This window comes from Lates calcarifer, linkage group LG10 (assembly GCF_001640805.2).
Source record: "Lates calcarifer isolate ASB-BC8 linkage group LG10, TLL_Latcal_v3, whole genome shotgun sequence".
NCBI lineage: Eukaryota > Metazoa > Chordata > Actinopteri > Centropomidae > Lates > Lates calcarifer.
The window spans coordinates 9,923,111-9,945,717 of NC_066842.1; the positions used below are offsets into that span (position 1 = coordinate 9,923,111).

The 22,607-nt window shown below is 39.9% G+C and overlaps 2 protein-coding genes across 7 annotated transcripts; both read right to left on the bottom strand.

Annotated features, from left to right (window-relative positions):
* Nucleotides 1-140: 140 nt before the first annotated feature.
* LOC108876695 (tyrosine-protein kinase CSK) lies at nt 141-12,977 on the bottom strand. 6 transcript variants are annotated; one of them, XM_051073282.1, is made up of 14 exons: nt 12,506-12,977; nt 11,721-11,759; nt 7,039-7,138; nt 6,817-6,930; nt 6,509-6,621; nt 4,287-4,506; nt 3,152-3,245; nt 2,959-3,024; nt 2,758-2,857; nt 2,573-2,663; nt 2,419-2,492; nt 1,708-1,903; nt 1,508-1,594; nt 141-1,187 (listed from the first exon to the last, which is right to left on the bottom strand). In XM_051073282.1, the coding sequence occupies exons 3-14, from the start codon at nt 7,051-7,053 to the stop codon at nt 1,002-1,004; spliced, it is 1,356 nt and encodes a 451-aa protein (XP_050929239.1). In that variant the 5' UTR covers nt 7,054-7,138; nt 11,721-11,759; nt 12,506-12,977; the 3' UTR covers nt 141-1,001. The 6 variants fall into 6 exon arrangements, with proteins under 6 accessions (XP_050929239.1, XP_018521885.1, XP_018521884.1 ...); XM_018666369.2 differs by lacking the exon at nt 11,721-11,759 and having other exon boundaries at nt 12,725-12,977; XM_018666368.2 differs by lacking the exon at nt 11,721-11,759 and having other exon boundaries at nt 12,510-12,977.
* A 170-nt stretch (nt 12,978-13,147) lies between these two features.
* On the bottom strand, nt 13,148-18,469 carry edc3 (enhancer of mRNA decapping 3 homolog (S. cerevisiae)). The gene is made up of 7 exons (XM_018666366.2): nt 18,306-18,469; nt 17,895-18,060; nt 17,579-17,805; nt 17,143-17,481; nt 16,907-17,060; nt 16,281-16,498; nt 13,148-16,147 (listed from the first exon to the last, which is right to left on the bottom strand). The coding sequence occupies exons 2-7, from the start codon at nt 18,056-18,058 to the stop codon at nt 15,813-15,815; spliced, it is 1,437 nt and encodes a 478-aa protein (XP_018521882.1). The 5' UTR covers nt 18,059-18,060; nt 18,306-18,469; the 3' UTR covers nt 13,148-15,812.
* Nucleotides 18,470-22,607: the final 4,138 nt, after the last annotated feature.

A 22,607-nucleotide genomic window follows, 5' to 3' on the forward strand; every position in this document is an offset into this window, starting at 1 on the left:
CATATAATCACAATTGTAACAGAGGGATCACAAGAAGTTTCTATCGAGTGATTGTCAATAAGGAGGAAAATGCAAGAAAATGACATCAAAAAGTGGCTTCCAGTGGCTTTCGATTAAAAAAAAGTTAAAAAATCGCAAGACAATTTTCAAAATGAATTATTTATTGTTGAAAATGGCAGCAAAGTATTTTTTATTAACATTTTCTTTTTCTCATTACAGACACAAATCCAGATAATTTGTGTAAATCCAAAGATTCACAAAATATATATTTTTTAAGTCCGATGGAAAATTCTGTACATGGGAATGATGACTATGTGACAGAGCCGAATGGTGTCAATACATCAGTAGTAAAGGTGACATTTGTCCAAATTTGTGCTTTTTTTAATGACGTACAGAGGGATCAAAAAGACATATTAAAAATTATATAACCATGAACAAATAAAGCTGCATAATTCTAGTTATTTTAACTTAGTCCTTTTAACAAAATAATTCAACATTCACCAGTTCATGCAAAAAGGTGTACCTGGAATCTGTAAAAGCGAGTAATGACGTATCAAAGTTGCATTCCTACTTTTGAAGTGTCTTTCCTCTTCAAACGGATACCATGGATTCAGTCAACTTAGTCAAACTATGTTCACAAGTTCATAAAATAAAGTGATGCCAACAATATGACCAAAGATATCAATGGAAAAGACATAAACAATATAAAAAATAGGACTGTGGCTCTGAGGCAGCACTTCTTGATATGACAGTTAATCATTCACTCTTGATAACAGAGCACAGGAAGACTTACTAGAATGACTGAGCCAGTAACTTAGAGTCACTGCAGTTTGAACAACCTGAGAAACTATATAATCTAACAGTTAATGAAAAGCGTATTTGTTGTGAATTTTGCCAAATAATACAGTCCATGAGATAATTTTTTTCATCCCTGTTATGGTCCAAGTGGTCAAAATGAAGGAAGAGGAAAGTCACTTTTTGTTTCTGTTGTGTCAGATCTCTCACTGTTTTTTCCCCATCCCTTGGCTGATATGTTGTAGCCACTCCTTCAGCATTTGAAAGCTCGGTCGAGCAGCAGGATCCAGGTTCCAGCACTGTTTCATGATGTTATACACGACTTCAGGACAGCCGTCTGGACAGTCCATTTTGTATCCCTTCTCCACTCTAGGCACCACGTCTTTTAATGGCTAGAAAAAAGAGTAAAGTTGTTGGTAGAAAGTGTTTCACTGACAGCACAAAATATAACAGATTTTTTAGTGGTGTGAAATTTCTGCATCACATAATTTTCAATGTCAGGGAAGCAATTTGATTGAGAAATGTATTCAATGCACTGAAGAACACAGAATTTTTATTCTTTCTTTTCTTAACCTGTTATTGATTTTCAGTTCTGAACATTATTTAAAAAAATCTAGAGTCTAGATCGTAAACTCTTTGTTAATTCAATCATCTCTCACTTAACTCCACCTTAATATTTTCTGTGTATCTCACAAAATATATTCATACTTACAATTCTTGGATAAGGCACTCGACCAAAAGAGTAAATCTCCCAAAGCAAAATACCATAGCTCCAAACGTCTGATTTGGTGGAAAATTTCTATCAATTAAGAGAAAAATATAGATGTCAGATTTTCTTTCACCATGTGTTGGGGACATGCGGCAAAACACACTACTCAACAAAGTCAGCAGTTCTTCTAAATAACACTGTACCTTTTCTCTGAGAGCCTCTGGTGACGTCCACTTCACAGGCAGCTTGGCAGTATCTTGAGTGGAAGAGGCCTCCTTGGTCAGACCAAAGTCACTGACTTTGGCAATGTTGTCTTCTGACACAAGAACATTTCGGGCTGCTAAGTCTCTGTGGACAAAGTTGTTTGCCTCCAGGTAGGCCATGGCTTCACAGACGTCTCTGTACAGGTGCAGAACCAAAAAGTTAAAAACTTTGAGGATGCTTCCCTTTTAAATTCTCAGTGCCTTGACTCAAGTATGTGCTGAACAAATTTTCTGATGATACTACAAAATATGGACAATCTCAGAGGTACAGTTTGGAGTTTTCTTCTCAACAAACATGGTTGACTTTACGTTCAGTGTCTCTCCTCTTATGAACACTTATGAAGCTGATGTCTCTTCATCCTCTCTTTGATGAACAATGAACAAAGCATTAGGTAGTTGCAAGTAAGTGAAATGCTCTGCAGGCTCATGAGACAAATTCTCAAATCAGTATGTGTAGCACTAATTTTGTTTCACACTCTGTTGCATTTTGATCTTCTACGGGCGCTTGAGTTTTACATCACCTCCATGCTCATGTGCACAAAGTGCAAACAAATCTCGGACCTGCTCATCAAAATGGTGCTACTAACTCTAACAGTCTACCTTTAGTACAGTACAAGTCTAAATATTGTAGGTGACTGCAGAGATACTCACAGTGCAAAATTAAGGAGAGCGTCTCCACCAAGTACCGTCCGGCCTCTGGAGCGTAAGTAGTCAACCAAACAGCCCTGAAAAACAAACAAACATATGATACATTCATTACTTTGTTCTGGATGTTGACAAATAATCAAGACAGTCAGCCACCTACCTTGGCCATGTACTCAGTAACTATAAACAGACTCCCGTTTTCCTCTACAATCACTCCAAGCAGCTGCACAAGGTTATCGTGCCGTAGTTGTCTGAGGGAGGGGAGGAGCATACAGACATGTTATTTTGGGTTTATTTAAATAAATTAAATATTTAAATTAAATTAAAATATTTAATGATCCTTACGTCATGACAGAAGCCTCAGCAATAAAAGCCTGTGCTGTAGCATCATTTTTTATGCACTTCACAGCTACTTTAGTCCCTCTGTAATCTCCCACCATGACATCTAGAACAATCGTAAACAATAGCAGTGTACTGTAAGTAAATACAGTTGGGTCACTTGTACGATGGAGTGTAAACTTAGCTGAGGTTTAAATGTGAACTTGCCTCCAAACTCTCCTTTTCCAATAACCTGCTGAAGTTTGAGGTCCTTTCTGCTCATCGACCAGCCACCTGTTGGCCATTTAAAGAGAAAAACAACATGCAGCTGAGACAAAACAGGCCCATGCTTCTCATAAACAAAAAGGCTACAAATGTCATAGCAGCATGAATTGTAAAAGACTGACAAACTGAGCCTTACTCCTGGAAAATTCATCCTGAGCAGCCACTGTCCCCTCCTCCAGCTTTGGCTTGATTAGTCTGGTGCACAGGCCATCTGCATCTTTGGTGTAGTGCTGGATACAAATGAAGAAAAATTAAAAACCAACCAGGAGTAAAATGATCATAAAGTGGAAACTGTAAGCCAACCCTGCAGTATTGGCTCAATGACTTGTCAGGTACCCCGCCCTCTCAGGTTTTCTCCAAGGGACAAATTTAAGGGTTTTAGGGAAATTTGGTTCCCCTTTATTGCTTTTCTGAAAAAAGACAATTTTTCAGTCTAGAGTGGCTACTGGGTAGGGCTGTGAATTTTTTCCCCTCTTCTTGTTCTTTATAATCTATTCAAATCTATGTACTTTCTTTTAGATGTTATTTGTTATTATTGTATTATATGTTGTTATGTTATTTTATTGTCATTATGTTACTTTTTTTAACAGCTTGTACACTCACAGTGTTAACTGCTCTTGTGGTAGGGGTGTAATGCTTCTGAAACTGAGACTGAGAACCGCAGTACAACCGTCCGCGGCTCTGTGTTAAAATTAAAATTAAAGTGAATCTACCATGTTCTTTAGTTTTGGTGTTATTTTATGGAAAACTGAAGCATACATCTATACCAACTTTCTTAACACTAATGGAGCTTCAATAAAAATACATGTGAAAAAGCCCCACCAGTATTACAGTTTAAAAGCAATAAACTGAGTAGTGCTTCACAATGACCAACAGAGGGCTGTCTGGTCAAATGAGAAAAGACAGAATGGCTGACTGACAAAGGTTTTCCCTTAAATAGGTCACAATGAACTTAAACATCTATTTTACTTTGTAGAATATAAAGTATACTGCTGTTCAAAATAAACGTTTCACACAGGAAGAGGAGCCATTTTCAAGTTAAATGCTGGGTGTCTTTATGAGGTTAGAACTCTGAACCTCAGCATACTGTTCACTCTTCCTCTTTGACACTTCCTGTTCATTATTTGTTCCAGGAACTGTATGTGGTCTGTGAGGTAGCACAGAGATGTGGGGACTCTAAAACAGGAAAACACACCATACATTACAGTAGGGTAACCAGAGCAGGAACACCTAATTTTATTTAGAAAACAGAACCTAATTTTATGTCTCACCTCAACCAGCTGCATAAGGTTCTCAAAATATCCCTCCTCATCAATAGTGAGCTTGCCGTCGTGGTAGATGATGCGGTAGTGCTCCACCTTGCCGTCGCAGCTCACACACAGGGTGTAGTCACCAGGGAAGTTGGTGCTCTCTCGCACTAAGAACAGGCCTGTTTCAGGTGGGTGAAGCAACCGCTCTGCCTGATCCCGTGTTATCTTCCCGTGAAACCATCTGGGGGTAGAAGAGCCAGAGAGGTTATCAGTGCACCCAAAAAAATAAATAAATAAAACACAGACCACCAAAGCTCAAACATCAAAACTAATATCACAGCTAAATTAAATGAATTTAAATTTCATTGAAAATGTAAAATTGAAAATTATGATAATGTACAGACTTTAGAAACCTATTGAAATCTGCTTGGATCCCTTTTCTGCTGATATTTCTTGGTCTGCGTCAATCATTACGAAGCATATTTCACATATACTAGTAGTTCATTTTACTTCTTCCTATTTTGCTCATTTTTCTCTGTGTTGTTTTAAAGCCTGGCTTAGTTTTATTTTGTATTTTATTTTATTCATCTCCTTTTCTCTGTTTTAATGCACTTTTAGAACTTTTGTTTTTAAAGTACTTTATGTGCTAAGTGCTATTAATATATAGAGATTTAACATTTCCATAAGAATTTGGATAGTGCCTCACATGTGAAAACTGGTTCAAGTGGTCCGCTTGCAAAAATAAGGAGAGAGCAGTGACCATAACATCCTATTTACAAGTTGTTCTTTTTCTATTTTAATATCTTTCTTTTCTTGCAAATTTCTCTGTTCCTGCAATTTGTTCTAGAGTGCACTGAACTTTTTCCAAAAAATTCCAAAATTAACATCTTTTCTGTGGAATAATTATTTTTTGTAAGCTTATTGTTTGCCCTTCGTTTCAAGATGTCAGGTGTTAATGTATGTGTTAATGTATCATTTGGATGCTTAGGACTGACTAATTGTTTTGTGTATGTACAGTATGCATGTGCAGGCTTATTGTAATTTGTTACATGAAATGGCTGATGTCACTTGACTGAAACATAGCTACTGAATAAGTTCACCAAAAATGTTGACAATGTGCAGGAGCTGATTTTTTTTTGTCTTAAACGACTTGTCCTGCTGCTATCTTGATGATAGAGTATTATTTTTCTTTTCCAACATGAAACTGGTTTAATATCCATCATTGAACCATATCAGAACCATGCCTTTGTCACCATTGGAGGGGCTGGTTTTATCTGTTTTAAGAGCTTTTAACCAGTGTCTAAGAGCTGGTATGACCGAATCTGGAAAGTTGAGACAAAGGCTTTTTTGCCACTGAAATAGAAGTAGCTTCCCTCTAAGTTGTAGGAAGAGGTTTGTCGGAGCAGTTTTCCTTTTCAGTTCTGTAATTTAATAGACAAAATACCACCTCTACTCAGAAGTCCAGATCCCCTTTCCCCTCTGAATAATTACCAGTGATATTTACAATAAAAAGAGAACTACATTTTACATGAGCTCAGCTGGCATGTCTTGACTTGAGTCTGTTCTTTTAACATTCTTTTTCAGGGTAATTGTAAAAATGTGAATGAATGGATGCTCAGCTACATAAGCCATGAGACATGATATGTCTATGAGCATGCATATACATATTAACTGATGATTTATGACTATCAGACTAAGTAGGAAGCTCAAGTACGGCTCTTATTTCTGTGAAACTCAAGCGACTGTATAATTTAGTATTTTATGTTTCATATTCTTTTTTTGTCACTGGTTATTGGACTAGTTTTGCCTTCATGACATAATTTTGTGATCAAATGCACTATAAATAAACCTGTCATTCACACACAGATGCACATGTATGCACACGGAAACCCGTCATATGGACAAATAAGTAGATTTTTGAGATTACTTCATTCTAAGATAAAAAACAAACAACAGGAAACTGTGCAGAGTTCAGGCTGAGCTGGAAACAGATACGAGTGCACTGCAATTACAACACAGCCCGACCCAACTGTGGTCTCCATTCACATAACTACAGCATCACTGCCACGACAAATAGGCCATCTGCCTTCAGCAACCACACAGCCCATAGGAAGAGGGCAAAGTCGAGCTATTTTAGCCATCGCTGCAGACTCCACACAAAGCTGATGTGGTGGCAGCTTTTCAGATATAGACAGCAAATGCAAAATCCTGCTCTGAACAACAACAACAATCGGTGTACTCACGGCATCAGACTCAGCTTTCCTCCAGATTTTACACCTTCCCTTTTCTGAACATAGTTGGCTGGGATTGTTCCCTCACGACCTGCAGAATTTTTAGCTTTGTACCAGTTTGGATCCTGAAACACAAATTGTCACGCAATAAATCAATTGAATATATATTAACATGGAGTGAGAAACAAAAGATTTAAGTCATTCGATGTCTTCTCATATTTGGAGAAAATAAGCGTCATTGTGAGATTCACATATTGCATGAGAACTAAAAAGCCAAACTTTATCTTTAAAGGGCAGAGGTATAGCATATGAAACATTACCTTTGTGACGACAATGATAGTTAACACATCTCCTTTGTTAAAGGGCAGGTCCTGTTCTGATGTGCCTTTGAAGTTGTACCTGGCCACACACTCTGTGCCCTGTGGCCATGGAGTCTGTGAGAACATGGGCAGATCACTCAATTAATAAACAAATTACATTTTTGTTCATGTATCTGTGTTTTGACACGCAGCCCAGTTTGCACTCAAGAGGCCTTTTCTTACCTGGACCTCGGTCATGATGAGGCGGTTCGATCCTCTCACAGGTGAGGGCTTCTAGCTGCTACCATTAGAGCTGGTAAACACACACATACACATTCAGTACCTATGAGAAAAAAAAAAAAAGAATTCACTGAAAATTTAAAGCTATGACGAATGTGCTTCAAAGATATTCACTTAACCACATACAGATTCTCAGGAAGACAGTGAATTTGGGGTTTCACTGTGTGCAGAGGCACATGGCAATTCATAGCAAACAAGTTAGTTATTATCAGAGCACATGAGAGTAGCGTAACATCAGGCAGTAACAGTAAAAATAACTCGCTCATACAGAAAGCAGAACTAACAAGTCTTCTTTTTTAATCACACTTTCACAACTGGGGCAGACTGTTTCCATGACGCAGAACAATAGTATTTACATAAAGATGAGCTTCAAGTGGGTAGATAGACAAACAACACAAAGTTAAAAGACAGAAATATACTACAACATACATTTTGGAATAATATTCTATCCGATGAATAAAGTAATAAAACTTGATCTAGTATGTATTTTGCATTTCATATGGCAACACTGTTCATTTTGACCTAAAATGGACACACACTAATTCTAAGCCCCAATGACTAGGCCTTGCAGGAATCAAGATAGCTCTCTTCAACGCTGGAATGCAAACTTGTGGTGAGATCTGACCAGGCCCAAGGGACTCATCCAGCCTAGCGTTTCTTTACATCAATAAAGCAGCCACTGTGACAGTAACCTCAATCACCCGGGGCAGCGTTTCCATGATACATACACAACAAAATCAGAGCAGAGGCGTTATTATGAAACGATGACCTATGGATAAAGTAATGCTCTACCCCCTCCCCCTCCAAAACCCCACTTCCTCTCTTCCTGTATCAGTTCCCATGGAAAGGTGGCAGGGCTCAATGGTCAAGGAAAGTCCTGGCTTTGATAGATCTGTCACTTTACATGAGGTCACATCCTCCGACATATCCATCCCTATGCCGTCAGCTTCCTGTATGAGAGCCCAGATATAGAATACACCAATATGGGGGTGGGGATCTTAGAAACGTGAAAAAACAAAACAACATAACCTGCTGATATCACTGTTGGAACACTTCCTTTCCTTTTAAATGCATGTTTTTTTCCTCTCACAGGCATGATCCAGCTCTAACCTGCATAACCTGCCTCTTCACAGATACCACATGTGAGACTAAAAACTCCCATGTGTCCCAGGGAATACTGTCATCACTCAGTATGATGGGGATGTGGCGGATGTCGTCCCCTATGGAACGCCGCAGCTGTCTTTCTGTATCAAGGGACAAAACTATCTGGACACATTTCCCACGCCCATCAACCCTACAAACACCCCTGCACATCCTGACCCATCTTTTCTATGTTACACTTTGACTTTACACACTGTTCAGAAGGTCACAACAAGAAAAACAAGAATAAGAGTCCACAGCCACACTAGCAGCTTTGCGGGGCCGTAACAATCATTGTAAACGAAACCAAACTGTTGAGTACACCAGAATATTTTTGTTTTGTGTCACACTAAAAAAGAAGCAAGCTCAGTGAGAGGAACCTCCCATAACAGGTTTAAAATGGCTACAAGTCACAAGCAGTTCTACCAAAGTGTCTTGTTTAAATGCTTCTTTAGAGGCCTGGGATGCTAAGACTTCCCAGTCTTTCAAAATAAAAAAGAAACTATTAGAGAGAAGTCACAAAAAAAGTAAACATGCATAAGCATGCAAAAATATTTTTAGCTGTGGCTGCATTGTGGTTCTAGTGATTGCAATGTCCATCTGCTGGTTGACCCAGCATAAATATCGAGACAGATTGTCATGAACTTTTTGTACAGACCTTCATGGTGCCCAGAGGATGAATTCTAATAACTCTGGTGACCATGAAGTTGAAGGGCAGCTGACCAAACAACCCTGCCATCTCTAAAGCCACATTAGCAAAAAATCTAATCCAGTATAACCTTTTAACTACTTTGACCCATCTCTGTATGAGTTGTAACTTGAAGCAGGAAATCATAGTCATGGAGCTCTGACAAGAGTAAGGCTATCAGAATTTTTGATTGCAACAGAATCTGTCTGGGCAAAGTCCTTAGTGAAGAAGCAGAGTGATCTCACCAAGTCAGGAATGGATCAACGAGGCCAAGGCTGACACACAACAACACTTCTTAATTCATCTCTTTTGGGACAGTGAATATGTCTCAGCAGCAGGCCACCAGCAGCTGACTGAATGGGACAAACCTCAGTCTGTCATGGAGTCACATTGCCATTTCCAGAGAACTCTACATGGACAGAGCTTGCTCTTTTCAGGACGCACACAAGGCTGTTATTGTGAGTCTGTTGAGTTTCTACTGACCCCTGTCTCACTGAGAAGTCCATCATCATCGGTCTGTCCAATGAGCAGCTTTTAGGACAGCCGTGCCTCAAATCTACATGTCTGGAAATACAACCTGCTCTACGTATTTTATTCTGCAGGTTCTTTCAACTTGGGTCTACTGTTGATATTATTATCATGTGAATTCTGTTTTCTCTGAAGCTTAAGCTGTTTCATCAGCATGACACAGTGATTGCAAGCAGTGAATTAGTACATCCGATTGAAAGATGTTGTCTGCTACAGGAGAAGCGATGCATGACATTAGCTACTGAAACAGGAAACAAGCAAATCGAGTGACAGACTGCACCTGAATGGAGTCACAAAAAAGAGCACAAACTCGTGGTAAAAATTGAATAAGTAAATAATAAATAAAGCTCAAATAACTTTCTTTATTGTGAGCACAATTTGGCATATTCTTGGCATCCCAGTCTTACTGTTCAAACCAGACCGGTTGATCAACATTCAACTCTTGTCTTATGTAAGTCAGTTGTAGTCTGAAGTGTACAAATCAGTGGTAGCCTGACTGCACCAAGCAAGATAGGACAGGAATGTAGAAATGTCTTCTTTGGCCTTGTTTAAATCTGCCACTCCCTTGTCTATCTGCAGATAAAATCTAAGGTGAATATGCTGATTATGTTAGGTGTTGCAAAAGCTGCTCTGATGTAGTGAAGAGAGGAGGGGTGGGGGTGCTGTGGAAGGAACACCACAGTGAACTAGTCTTTTAAATGTTAACTTTGAAGAAAAATAAGGCAGCCTTCAAAGAGTTATCCTCAGTGACTGAACAAAGTACAATTTTGAGCTACTTTTACTTTTCTAGAGTATTTCCGTGTTGTGCTACTTTATACTTTCTTTATACCCCGCTGCAATTCAGAAGGAAATATTATATGTTTTCTACAAAACATTTATCTGGCAGCTTTAATTTGTAGCTGTATTTCAATCAATGTTAAACATTAAAAAAACATAATAATCTTGTAAAATAAAATGGGTTATTAAAGATTAAATCAGTGGCTCCAATCCTTTTTGGCTTGTGACCCCTTACAAACAAATAGTGTCTCGTAGGGACCCTACAGTCACGTTCCAGATCAAAGCGTTATTAACAGTTACACCAAAAAGACACATTTCCCTGCTTAAGGCACAAAGAGGAAGAATTATTCAGTAGTGCTTTTACTTTTGAATACAGGATCTGAATTCTTCTTCCACCACTGGATATTCTTTAGTAAGAATGTCACAATGAGCATGTCTGTGCTACCAAAGCTCTGTGCTCCTGTATGTGTCCTCCATGTGCAGCAGGGGGTCCAGGGTGATCCGCCCCTCATCCTGACCCTCCAGCCTCAGGACACTCTGTAGCTGCTTTGATGCTGCTTCCCTGTTATCATCACTATTACAGCAGCAGGGTGGCAGAGCCAAGTGGAAAGCAAAGGACACAATGATATTTGTCCGTATCCACTGAGGTTTTCATGTGGCAGGTACATAAACAGAAACATGGAGCGGTGGGAAAGGAGAAATGTACAGAAGGAGAAGGAGGAAGCACATGCCAACAGTTTACCCAGCCGGGCCCAAAAGCCTGCAGATGTTCCCCTCAGAGGAGGAAATCACCTCTGCCTCCGGGACAACAGCTGGATTCTGGTGCAGCAGCACTGCTCACTGAAACAACTGTGGGATCTGAGAGAGGAAATATGAACCTAGTGGTAGGCCCTGCAGTACAAGCCATCATTGTGTCACTTTAATGACTGGAAGTTTTGCCTATGAGGCTAATCGGCTCATACAGAGCCTAAAATTGCACCCTGTTTATCATATATAAACATAAAACTTATCACTGAAAAACAAGATAGTTTTCAGAGCAACAGGAAGAGAAAAATCAACTGTTAGTCAGGGGGGAGAATCCCCTTTAACTTGACATCCATATATTACAGTTATCTTTGCATTTTAATGCTATCCAAAATTCAAACAACACAATGAAGGTCTTAACATCTATTACACTTTCAGTAACTGATGATTTTACTAAGCCAAGATATCCAAAAACACACCATGCAAGGCAAAGCTGCCATGCCTGAGCAGTGGACAGACACTTCCTTGCTGTGGTGCCTTGCACACAATGCAGTGCAATGCTGCTCTGCTGATGCAGCCATGCATGACACATTACAGGGTAGCAGCTACGCTTTGCTGTGGTTTCATGAGCTCTCTTCATCTTGTTTCACCAGCTTACAGTTTTGTCACACTCTAAAAGAAGAATCTGTTAGCTCTAAGGCTGTGCCAGAATCGGACTGGCTTCAGTGTTTTTCAGAAAGTTGCTGACCTTTGAGGGAATTCCTGTCTCAGCTGGAGGGGCATCACCCTGAAACAGACCCAAGAGCTCTTCAGTTCCTCTCTCTGACAAATACAGCTTTCATTGAGCTTTTGTTTTCTGTTTGGCACTTGCTTTTTAGCACACTGGTGGCTTTTTCCAATTTTTTTGATTAAGTGTTTCCTGAGAATGACAGACTGAATGAAGAGAAGCAATATCAAGCTGACAGACATCACCATTAAATAACAACCGTCTGCAAGTCACACATTTCTGAGAGTGCAGCCAACTTAAAAAGGCCAGTAACACCCTCAAATAACTGTCAAAGATCCCAGGGCTTTCTGACAGCTCGGCTGCACACTCAGCATTTTTAGTCATGATCATTATCGATACAATTAGCTACCATGTTGTGTTAGAGCAATGTGGAGAGCTTCATGATGCAGCTGCCTGCACCCCAGGAAGCCAGAGGAAGTGGCCTAAGTCTGGAGGAGGAGGATGTTAATAAGGCCACGTCTGTCCCGAAATCGCATATTCATTAAGCCTATTTTTAGTTTTACTGTGAAGTATTTTGAGCTACATTCTGTATGTATAGGTAAATGATTGATTATTGTGTGCTTGTCACAGAACACCTGCAGCCTCCAAAAACCCAGCGCACGAGATGTGCTAAATTTAAGTCCTTCAAAGTTGTTTGCCATCGTATATGAAGCATAAAAAGAAGAGAACGAGCCGACAGGTTATACCAATGCAACAGCTTCACTGTATCTAGAAGCGATGGGAACATTTCAAAATAAAACTCTTACCTGCCTGTATGGCAAAACCGAGAGATTTAAGGCAATAACAGGTGATTCAGCTACTGTCCAACGTCCGTTTTCATCTGAGCGACAACAGCAAGTCAACAAGTCCCATTCACGAAATAAATAACCGACAATTGATAGCGAGGCGAAAAACCAAAAACCTAGTCCTGATGAGGAAGTGAAATCTGTCTCAGGTGACAAGAAACTTCAGCAGTCCAAAAGTACCTCAATAAAGCCAGCCGAGACTGTTGTTGCAGCGTCTCCTGTCAACATCATTTGGAAAAGTAGCCTTGTGTGAGAAAAAAAATCACTTTTGTGCAAACTTATCGCCGCGTTGTGTCGACCGTCCCTCTGTGGAAGATGTGAGTCAGAAAAAACGTGATAACTCAACCGGTTATAGACTGCGGCGACGAATGGTGCCCCGGTTCAAACTTATTTCAGTCTGCCCCCACTCCTTTTCCCCGTCAGAAACATTCAAGTTTTTTTGCCCCACCTTGGTTTTGCACTGCACATGCGCGTTAATGATAAACCCGTCTGGCTAAAAATAGGCGATCGGTGAATCCATTTCAGTGAAGTTCATACAGGAATCTGATCATCAATGAAGCAATGTTTATAAAAAAAAAAAAAAAAATCCAACGCAAACAAAAATCAGTGGTGATTTTTTTTTTATTGTTCCAATCTGCAGATATGACACAAGAGGACTGCACAGTATTTTTGCACAAGAACCTTGACAGTGAACTTCGATCCCAAAAGGAAACTGTTCTGTCCAGACAAAACCTCCAACTGGCTATTAACTGCGGTTTTGTTGGACTGCCAACTAACCGAGCGTGGACTAAAACCTCCACTGCAGGTCAGACAGAAACATGTAAACTATTTTTTAGCAATCTCAGGAAGCATGACTTGCTTTTAAACAATTTTACTTTCAAACAGGTGTTTTCCTGTCAAAGACCGGATCACCACACGGTTTCTAACTGTTAACATTTCGTTAAGACATGACACCATTCATTGAGGAAATAATATTGAGTACACAAAGCTGCCATTACTGCAGGAATAAGGAAGAGCCACTAAAAACAACATGTGGCTTTATGGCCCCCTGGCGGCATAGGAGAAACAAAACTCATGTTAAGTTCACATTCAGCAACGCTGGCTGATGTTTCCAAGCCAGACTTGTCTCAACAGATGTGACATAACACATCAGGCCGGAGGAATGTTGGAGAGAGGACAAAACATTTGTGCATAACAGTAATTTTCACTGAATCAGCGCACAAACCCTGTGCAGATTGGTGAGCACAGAGGAAACACAGCAAATATAACACAAGCATTTTAAATCCTCCTGAGATGTTAACAAGTTATTTTGCAGACATAATACCACACCAAACACCTTGCACTAAAGAGAAAGATTTGTAACCTCCTTGTAGCAAGTGTGTAGTGTTTGAAATCAGCATTTTCTAAACTACACTGACCTCAATCATACGAGGCTCACCTCAGAATTAAGCAAATGCTGAGGTGTGCAAGTTGCACGTCCAATAAAGGTCTCTTAACTGAACACAACTGCCCCCATTCTGGACACACTTGACTCAAATATGAAACGAATGTGGTCTTGTGAAAGAATCAGCAAAGGGTTTGACTATCATTGTCAAAAAGATCTGGCATTACAGATGCCTCTAACCCCTCTATCAAGGCCTCAATAAGCAGCAAAGAACAAGCAGCTCTTGTCTTACATTATTTGAATATTTCACAGTCTATGCTTTAGTTTTATGGTCAATACCACCAATGGTTGAATACATAAACAGGCATACTCCTGGTCAAACTCAAACTGAAAATCCACTTTATCAACAATTTCTCATCACAAAGACCCAATCTAATCCGTACCAAGAAGGTACTCAGTGCAGGGCGGTGCATCTTGATCATTTTTTATGAGTTCAGATCAAGACAATACACCAAAAAATACATTTGAATCCCACACAGAGAGTATTTCTACTTAAGAAGATGCTAACTGCTTTGTCAGCCAACACAACGTCCATCAAAAAACTGACATTCTAACCTAAAAGGTTAATACTCGTGAGATAACGTGGCTTGAAACTTCAAAGACCATACCAGTGGTTTTTAGTTCATTACACGTCACAAATCACTTACATTTTACATCATAACTAACCATCTGCAAACCATGCTACTGTGTTGTAGAAATGTTAATGCATTTTGTCTACTGTTCCAGGCATCCATTGGCTTCTATTATTTCTGTACAACATGGAAACCTTTTAGCATACTCCTAAAACATGTGCAATCAACCTAACATCAAGTCTGCATTAGTTAGTGTAATGTTATTGTATTCAAGTGCATTAACACTCAACATTACAGTAAGGAATGGAAGCTAATAACTACATGGAACTGAATGACAAAATGATCAGTAGAGATGTTAAATATACATGATTTGTAGTTAAGGACCTGAAGCTTTAAAAGACACTGGTATGGTTCATCAGCTGATACAATTTTACTGAAATTAAGTTGGCAATTTTCTCCTCCAAATCACCACCACAAGGCAAGATTGCTGGAGGTTTAGCATGCTGTCATCTTAGCAGAGCCCTTATCAACACAGCCTAATTTACCACAGACAAACAAAACTGCTGATACCTGGATTCTCTCCAGTAGCTGCCTCATTCAACACTGGTTTAGTTTGAAAACACAGCATTACTCATATAAATATAAATGTGCTCAGATGAAATTTCTAATTTGGATGAAAATTCTAGCCCACACAATATTTACTGAATGCTGCCTGCAAAGTATGGAAGGCTGTGAGCAAAGCCATTGGCAATAGTAACATCAATGTAGATTGGATTTCTGTTTCACTAAGATTCATGTTATAACATTGCATGTATTCTATGGTAGATCACCAGATGGCATTGGAATGACATTAGATTACAATGACATTTAGAAATTTTCCATTTTAAGCCAGAGATTGTCCTGTTCAACTTAAAACTGAACACTGTGTATTCTTGAATAAACTGGCTTCAAAGTATCTTCTAATGTCATGTAAATACACTAGTATCTAGATAATTTTTGAGGCCTTTCATTTTCATGACATCTATTTTATCAATAAAGGTTTTATTTTTTTCTTTTCTATTTAGTCCTTGTAGAACTTAATTACAAAACAGTGGTCCTTCAGTGTGAAGGGAAAGTCCCTTTCACATGTTGATGAGTTAGGAACTTAAGGGATGAACTGAAAAACAACTGATGCTCTCTAATATAAGGCGCCAAAACCCAAACGGTCAAGGATGGTGAAAGATTCAATGTGTCATGTTGACCATTAGTCCGATTATGCAGAGTGCAGGGGAATGACAAATTTGCACCCAAAAGGAGAATGGTACTTGATTCCAACTTCCTGGAACACCTGACGAGGAATACCTATGTCACACAGGTAAACCCTGCCGGCTCCCTCAGCCAGCGAAAGTGGGAGGCAAAGAGAGAGGGACCACTTGGCCTCAACTGCCTGACCCTGTCCACTGACAGGAGGGTCTAAGCTGAGCACCGGTGCTCGGTTCTGGTTAGCCCACTCTGCAGCTGCTCGGTACCAAGGCTGATCCATCAGGAAAGTGTTCTCGTGACAGTCCAGACAGTTAATGATTAGGTCCACCGGGGTGTCTGGAAGGTCTGTAGAGGCAGAAAGGAAAAATTAAAAAATCTTGAAGTATTGCTCGACCAAATATAATGCAGAATGTTTTTTAAAAAAATACACAAGTCACTTAAATTGTCAGAATCAATAACAGTAGAAAAATATGCTCACCTTTGATACTTGACACCTGTTTGCCCCCTGTTTTGTTAAAGAGTGTGAGCTCGCTGGTGACAGAGTCAAGCATCTTGACAAAATTGGGCAGAAACAAGATGACCTCCACTTCATGATTGGCCAGGTGACGACCACAGCTGATACCCTGAGCCCCCTGAACATGAGGGCCACACAGCAAAGCCACTGTGGGACGTTGGTGTAAATTTTTGGGAGTGAATCTGGAAGAAACATAACAAGGAAAACTAAGATGATATCCTGAATTTTGTGCCAAGTACCAAATATACTGTGAATTCATATTTGAAATATTAAATGATAATGTTTAATACTGAAATGAGACACATTATGAGAAAAATCATATTAATTAAAACTGACAAAATATGTAAATGTAAAAAAAAAAAAGAAGCATATTTTTAAAACTCAACTGAATTTAATAAAGCTTTGTTTAATATCAAACACTTTGGAGTCTCCATACCAGCAGATAACCAACATCTTCATGTCTCTGATGTTTAGTCTTTAGCTTTCCTCAAACTTTGCTTGGCACAATACACACTCTCTGACCATGAACAAATTTTTGCTGAAGTTGTTTGAATATTTTAAATGTGTCTAAACCACAACTACATGCTTACCTGTTGGGCCCACCCAGCAATGTAAGTGCCATCTGACTGGCACATACTCCAGTCATTTCAAGTCTTCGCTCCAATGAGAGACCGTAACGCTCAGCAACTGCCAACAGACGCTTGTGTAGTTCATAGGATATACTGGGTACAACAAGCCCAGAGTCTGTATGGATTAAAGGACACAGGTTAACTTCAGATAATTTGCCCTCACTACCATTTTTTTCATTACAATGTGAAACACTTACCAGTGCAGTATTCTTTGGCCCCAGGCTGCGGTACAGTAATCTGTCTGTACACAATAGGTTTGGCCTCCAGGATGTTTTCATCATGACGGTATCGTGAGGGTGTCTGCTCTTGTGGCGTCCCACGTGACCTTGCACCGTTTCGGCGCTCTGATATGTCAATCTCTGAGAAAACTGCTGCCTTGTCAAAAAGAGCCAAGTTTCCTTCAAAATCAAAGTCTGTATCCAGGCCATCATCCACGCCATCCCCAAAACACTCATCATCTCTGTGCTTCATCTGACCATTCTTCACCCCGTTCTTTTTCGGTGTCGCTTGGTTTGCTCCTCGACTACTAGATGACCCTAATGGCAAAGTAAATACATAGTTAACTTCTAAGCCACAAGAATCAAATGTAATGTTATGTTTTATTTTAATTGAGCTGTACAACATTGCACTCACAGGAATTGTGTCTTCGACGGAATCCTTTAGGCTGGCCAGGAACATCCAGATGACGCTCTCCATAGCTTTTAGAGCAGTGCTGAGGAGAGTTTAGCTTCTCCACAGACCTAGGGTCACACTTTGGGACTGCAACTGGAGCACTGCTTACCTTTGTAGATGCAGATGAGTTGGTCCTAGCATTGCCATTTCTGATATCCAAAATCTTTAGTTCCTTTATGTCAATGGCACTGCAGAAAAACATAAGAGAAGTTAAATCTAGTTGTGAATTAGATCAATTGGCAAATAAAGAGCCAGGGGTCAAACAATTGCGCTTTACCTGAATGTGACCTCGGGAACAGGGCACTTGACTCCATTATGGAAAGGCTGTCTTAAGGAGATGGTTTGGCTGGACTGGTCCACAGATGAAACCTCTCCTTGATAGACTCCCAGCGTTGGCCCACAGTTAATTGACACCAAACTACCCAACCAATCCGCAGCCATGTCTGCACAACGTGAAAGGAAAAAAAAGTTTTAATCTTACAATTACTATCAGGGGATATTTGTAGTACCCCGACATTTCTGATTCATCAATAAAGTAACTTCTTAACAGCAGAACATCAGAGATACTAACTGCTTGATGTTAACGAATAGTTATGCTAACCGACTAGCGTTAGCGTCGGCCTGTTCTCTAGCTAAATTAGACGCAAAAGCAGTGTTTGAATAAAGACCTGATGTTAAAGTATTGTACCTTTCCTTATCTATGCGAAGCAACTCTTCAAGAACACAAATGAATGATTTGTGATATTAAGTGCTGAAAGAAAGACTATCGCTCTCTTTAACTGCTAGCTTCTTAGCTTCTTGAATGGCCCAAACCTTCTGCTGCTAGCGTCTGAATAACCACTTCCTGTTTCCGGGACATTTCAAAATAAGAGCACAAACATGTTGTATAATTAAACTTGGCATTTTACCTACATGTAAATAACCGACATCTAACAAATGGATTAGGTTATTAAAGACGTTAGTTTCTGCTTTTGTTTTTATCCATTTTAAAGGCTGGGACATAGATAACGTTTATGAAAATATTAGCAATAACTGGGATGTGGAATATTTTTGAAAGTTAGAGCAGTGCTTCTGAATAATGGTCTGACTTGCCTATGCAAAGAAACAGCTTTGGATTTAGTCAGTAGCATGCAATATTTCACACTGATCTGTAGGGTATTAGCAAGCTTATAGCTATGATACTATCTGTCAACTCATCACATGCTTTCTTAACCTTTGGGAGCTAAAATAAAACCTATTAAAAACACCTTTAAGAACATTATCCCATCAAGCTTTTCTCTCTCTCTCTCTCTGTCCTTAAAGACAATCATAATCAGTCATGACACATTAATTGTCATGAGTTATTAATCTGAGGAAAGCTATCTGCATGATGATTACTGTTTGGGAGATGTTCTTAACAACTCAAGTCAACAAACAGCCAGTCAGCAGAGAGTGAGGTCATGTGGAGACTATCCCAGAAGTGTTAGCAGGACGACACACCCATCCAACTGTGTCCTGTGTACATTGGTTACTATGGATACTCAGTTCAAAGTAGCTGTGACTGAATAGCTTGCAATCAAAGCTGCATGGAGCTTAGAAGCAGAGCAGGTGGGCATTGTCAGTGGACAGGAACAGGTTTCTGAAAGAAAGGTACTGTAAAAGTGTCATTCAGTGCAGACTACAAAGAAGAGCTCGACCAGAGGTACTTGTGTTACTTGATATGGAGACAGGTATAATGAACAAATCTGGATTCAATCAGTAGTTTTATAGATCACAGACACTATGTAATAACCATGCAGTGTTAAAGCTAGTTATTTACCATCAAGAAAGCAGTGGAAAAGTCAAGACACATGATCCAGTAATAGCCACACACCCAGAGCTGCCACCTTTGTGTGAAAATCTTTCCTTGTCACTTGGGCAGACGTGGAGAGATGATGACTGTAGCCTCTCCCATACAAAGGGAAGTGATAGTTTGGATTTAGGGAGACACTCTAAAATGTTTAGACCATCATGCAGAAGTTCAAGTCCTTTTTCTCTAACAGACCTCGACATGTGGGACACCAAATCTCGCTTTACAGCCCAGGTAAGACCCAGCTATGCTCTTTCTGTGGTAGAACAGGTTAATCAAAGTGCAGTTGTATTAAAATTTTTGTTTTTCATTTGTAGACATCAGCATGGTGCGGCATGACAGCTGTCTCTGGGTCAGGGTTTCTGTCCAAAGTCAGCACAAGGTGAGAGGAAAATGTATATAGCTTTTTAAGTAAAAGAAACACAGTAATATTAATTTTCAAGTCAGAGTGGCTGATACACTTTATCTGTTCCAGCACATCAGGCAGCACTGGTGGCTTCAGACAGAATGAGCCAGGTCTAAGGAGATGGCAGTCATTGTCCCATCTGGCACCTGGAGCTGAGTTAAGAGCTGCCCGAGGTGAAAGTAGCATCAGACAAGCAGAAGCAGTACAATGGCTGCAGGATGCTCATGAGCGTATAGACACTCAGCTGGACCGGCTGAGGGCCAGAGACATGCAGCTCAGCTACAACATAAATACTGCACAGCTTCTTAACATGAAACACAAGGTAAGTAAAACTTTTGAAAATTTTTAAATGTCTCTGAAAGGCTGCCCTACCTTTTTGAATTCCACTCTCTCACTGCCATTGGCTGTTTTGGGTGGTTTTATAGGTTTTCTGCTTCAAGTAGGTGTTTGGTATTTACTTTAGTTGCACACAGCATCCTCACATCCTGCACTAATTTGTAACACAGCAGCTGTCAGAAGCAATGAGCGCTCTTGAGCAGGAGAAGGAGGCAGCTGAATTATCCCAATTCGACAAGAGCCAACAGCGTAGAGAGCTCCATGAAAAGTGAGTGCAGCGAAAGACGTGTAGAGGAAAATTTGAATGACTGTAGAAAAGACTGACATTCCTCATGTGAAATTCACTCACAAGGGTCCTAAAGCTGGAGAAGGACCTGCTGCAAATGAGGACTACTCTGGACAGAGGAAGCAATGATCCAACCACTGAAAGAACTCCCAGCTCACTTGGCAGAACATTACCAGTGAGCCAAGAAAATTTAAACAGACAGGTATGCTAGCTTATATTATATTATAAAAACAGATTTGTGTTGTCAATAATGTATTATTCTGTGTATTCTGTCACATTGCCTTTACATTTGTGTCTGATTAAAGGAGAAGCAGAAAGTTGACACAGAGCTAAGCAAGCTCAGAGAGGCACTGAAAGAGGCTGAGACCAGGACAAAAACTCAAGAAGAAGAACGAAACCAGGCACTGAAAGAACTCCAGACTTCAACTGAGGTCATTTTAAAAAATATTAACTGTTAACTGTCTTATGTCAAATCATTTTATAAAAATACAAACGTACACTGCAGTAGTCTGTTTTAATTCCATTTTCACTTCTGTCTATATTTGCACCTTTATACTGTCTGCCTCTTATTCCTGTGTACCTAGACACAGAGGACACTGTTGAGTCAAATAGAGGAGATGAACCAGAGGCTCAGCCATGCTCTATCAAATCACTCTGAAGTGCAAGAACAGCTAAGTGAAGCTAACAACAAAATCAGCCAAGCATGCCTGGTCAGTTGCCTGTCTCTGATTAAGTATTACATTTACTTAGCTAAACATTTACACCTTGAAAAGCATCTGTCTAATTCTGCACAGGAAAAAGCCATCTTGTCTACTCAAGTGCTAAAACTGGAGGATAATATAAAAGAACTGAAGGCCAAACTGACAGGGGCTCTGTCTGACAAAGATCACCTGATCCAGGTATCAGATGTAATCTTTCCCGAGCCTTATCTACAATGTTTGAGGCATCTAAGATCAGAATGTCATGTTTTGGTAGTATGACTAGGTTCTTTGTTTGCATGATACTTGTACAGGAGAAAGCAGATCTGCACCAGAAGGCCCAGGCCCTGGAGCTGCAACTGGAAAGGGCACAACCAGGTTCAGAGGGCTGTGAGATCCATGAGCATCTGGCTGCTGCAGAGTCTCACAACAAGAAACAGGATCAGGAAACTGCTCTGTTGAAGGAAGAATCAAAGGCTGTCAGAGAGGTTAAAAGCTTTAAATGGTCGCCTTTTTGTCAGGCTTTGTTTTTTCTGACTTTTTTATTAAATTATCCCCACTGTGTCTGTACACCAGCTAAATGAAAAGTTGTCACTCAAGCTTGAAACGATCAAGCAGAAGCAAGAGATATCACAGTCTCAGCTACAGGAGCTAACACCAGAAAGGGTCGTCAACACCAAACAGATCAGAGATATGGAAGCAGAACACTCTGAGCTGATCAGAGAAAAAGAGGAACTGCTGAGCAAAATGAATGAAGGTGGGCATGAGATGAAGGAAAAGTGCCTCCAGCTCAGGTGAGATGTTAAACAGATGCCCTTCTTCAGTATATTGAAAATGTAGAATCCTCTCTTCACTATAACCCTCAAATTATTAATCCAGGGAATCTGTGGAGGTTTTGGAATTAGAAAAACAGAAGCTGCAGGGTCAGTGTCTGCGTCTGGAGGCTGAGGTCCTCAAGAATGAAGAGAAGCTACACCTGCTGAAGGAAGAATATCGGACACAAGATGCAGCGAGAGTCCAAAACATGGAGGAACTAAAAGCTGTGGCCTTACACTGGACTGAGAAATGGCAAAAAGTGGCTTTGACCCTGCAGTCTACACAAGAGGAGCTTAAGGAACTCAAGAAGAACAACTCCAGAAATAAAGTAAGTAAAGTAAGAAAAAAAAATCAATTTCAGCTCAAAGAGGGACCAATGTGACTGGCTACTGAGGCTGAAAAACTTAAGAAAGAGGTAGAAAGACAAGTGGATCAATATATACTATAAAACCAGTGCATCCATTGAAATAATTGCTGTATAAGTCAGACATCTTGTTTTTATGATACATATCTTTGTATCTAGAGAAGATTGTTTCAGAATCTGCTGAAGTACAAAGCAACAAAATATTGAGACAGAAAAAAAATGACAGCATGTCCATGAAAAGCTGTGTTTTTCTCAG

Excerpts from the sequence above, each read along its gene's own strand:
- LOC108876695 (XM_018666369.2), bottom strand. Across the intron at positions 1,904-2,418 it reads GCTCTCCTTAATTTTGCACT|AGACGTCTGTGAAGCCATGG; the intron begins GTGAGTATCTCT and ends GCACCTGTACAG. Across the intron at positions 1,188-1,507 it reads GAGTGCCTTATCCAAGAATT|CCATTAAAAGACGTGGTGCC; the intron begins GTAAGTATGAAT and ends TCTTTTTTCTAG.
- edc3 (XM_018666366.2), bottom strand. The coding sequence starts at position 18,058 with ATGGCTGCGGATTGGTTGGGTAGTTTGGTGTCAATTAACTGTGGGCCA. Across the intron at positions 17,482-17,578 it reads CCGTCGAAGACACAATTCCT|GGTCATCTAGTAGTCGAGGA; the intron begins GTGAGTGCAATG and ends CTTTGCCATTAG. Across the intron at positions 16,499-16,906 it reads TTGCTGGGTGGGCCCAACAG|ATTCACTCCCAAAAATTTAC; the intron begins GTAAGCATGTAG and ends TGTTTCTTCCAG.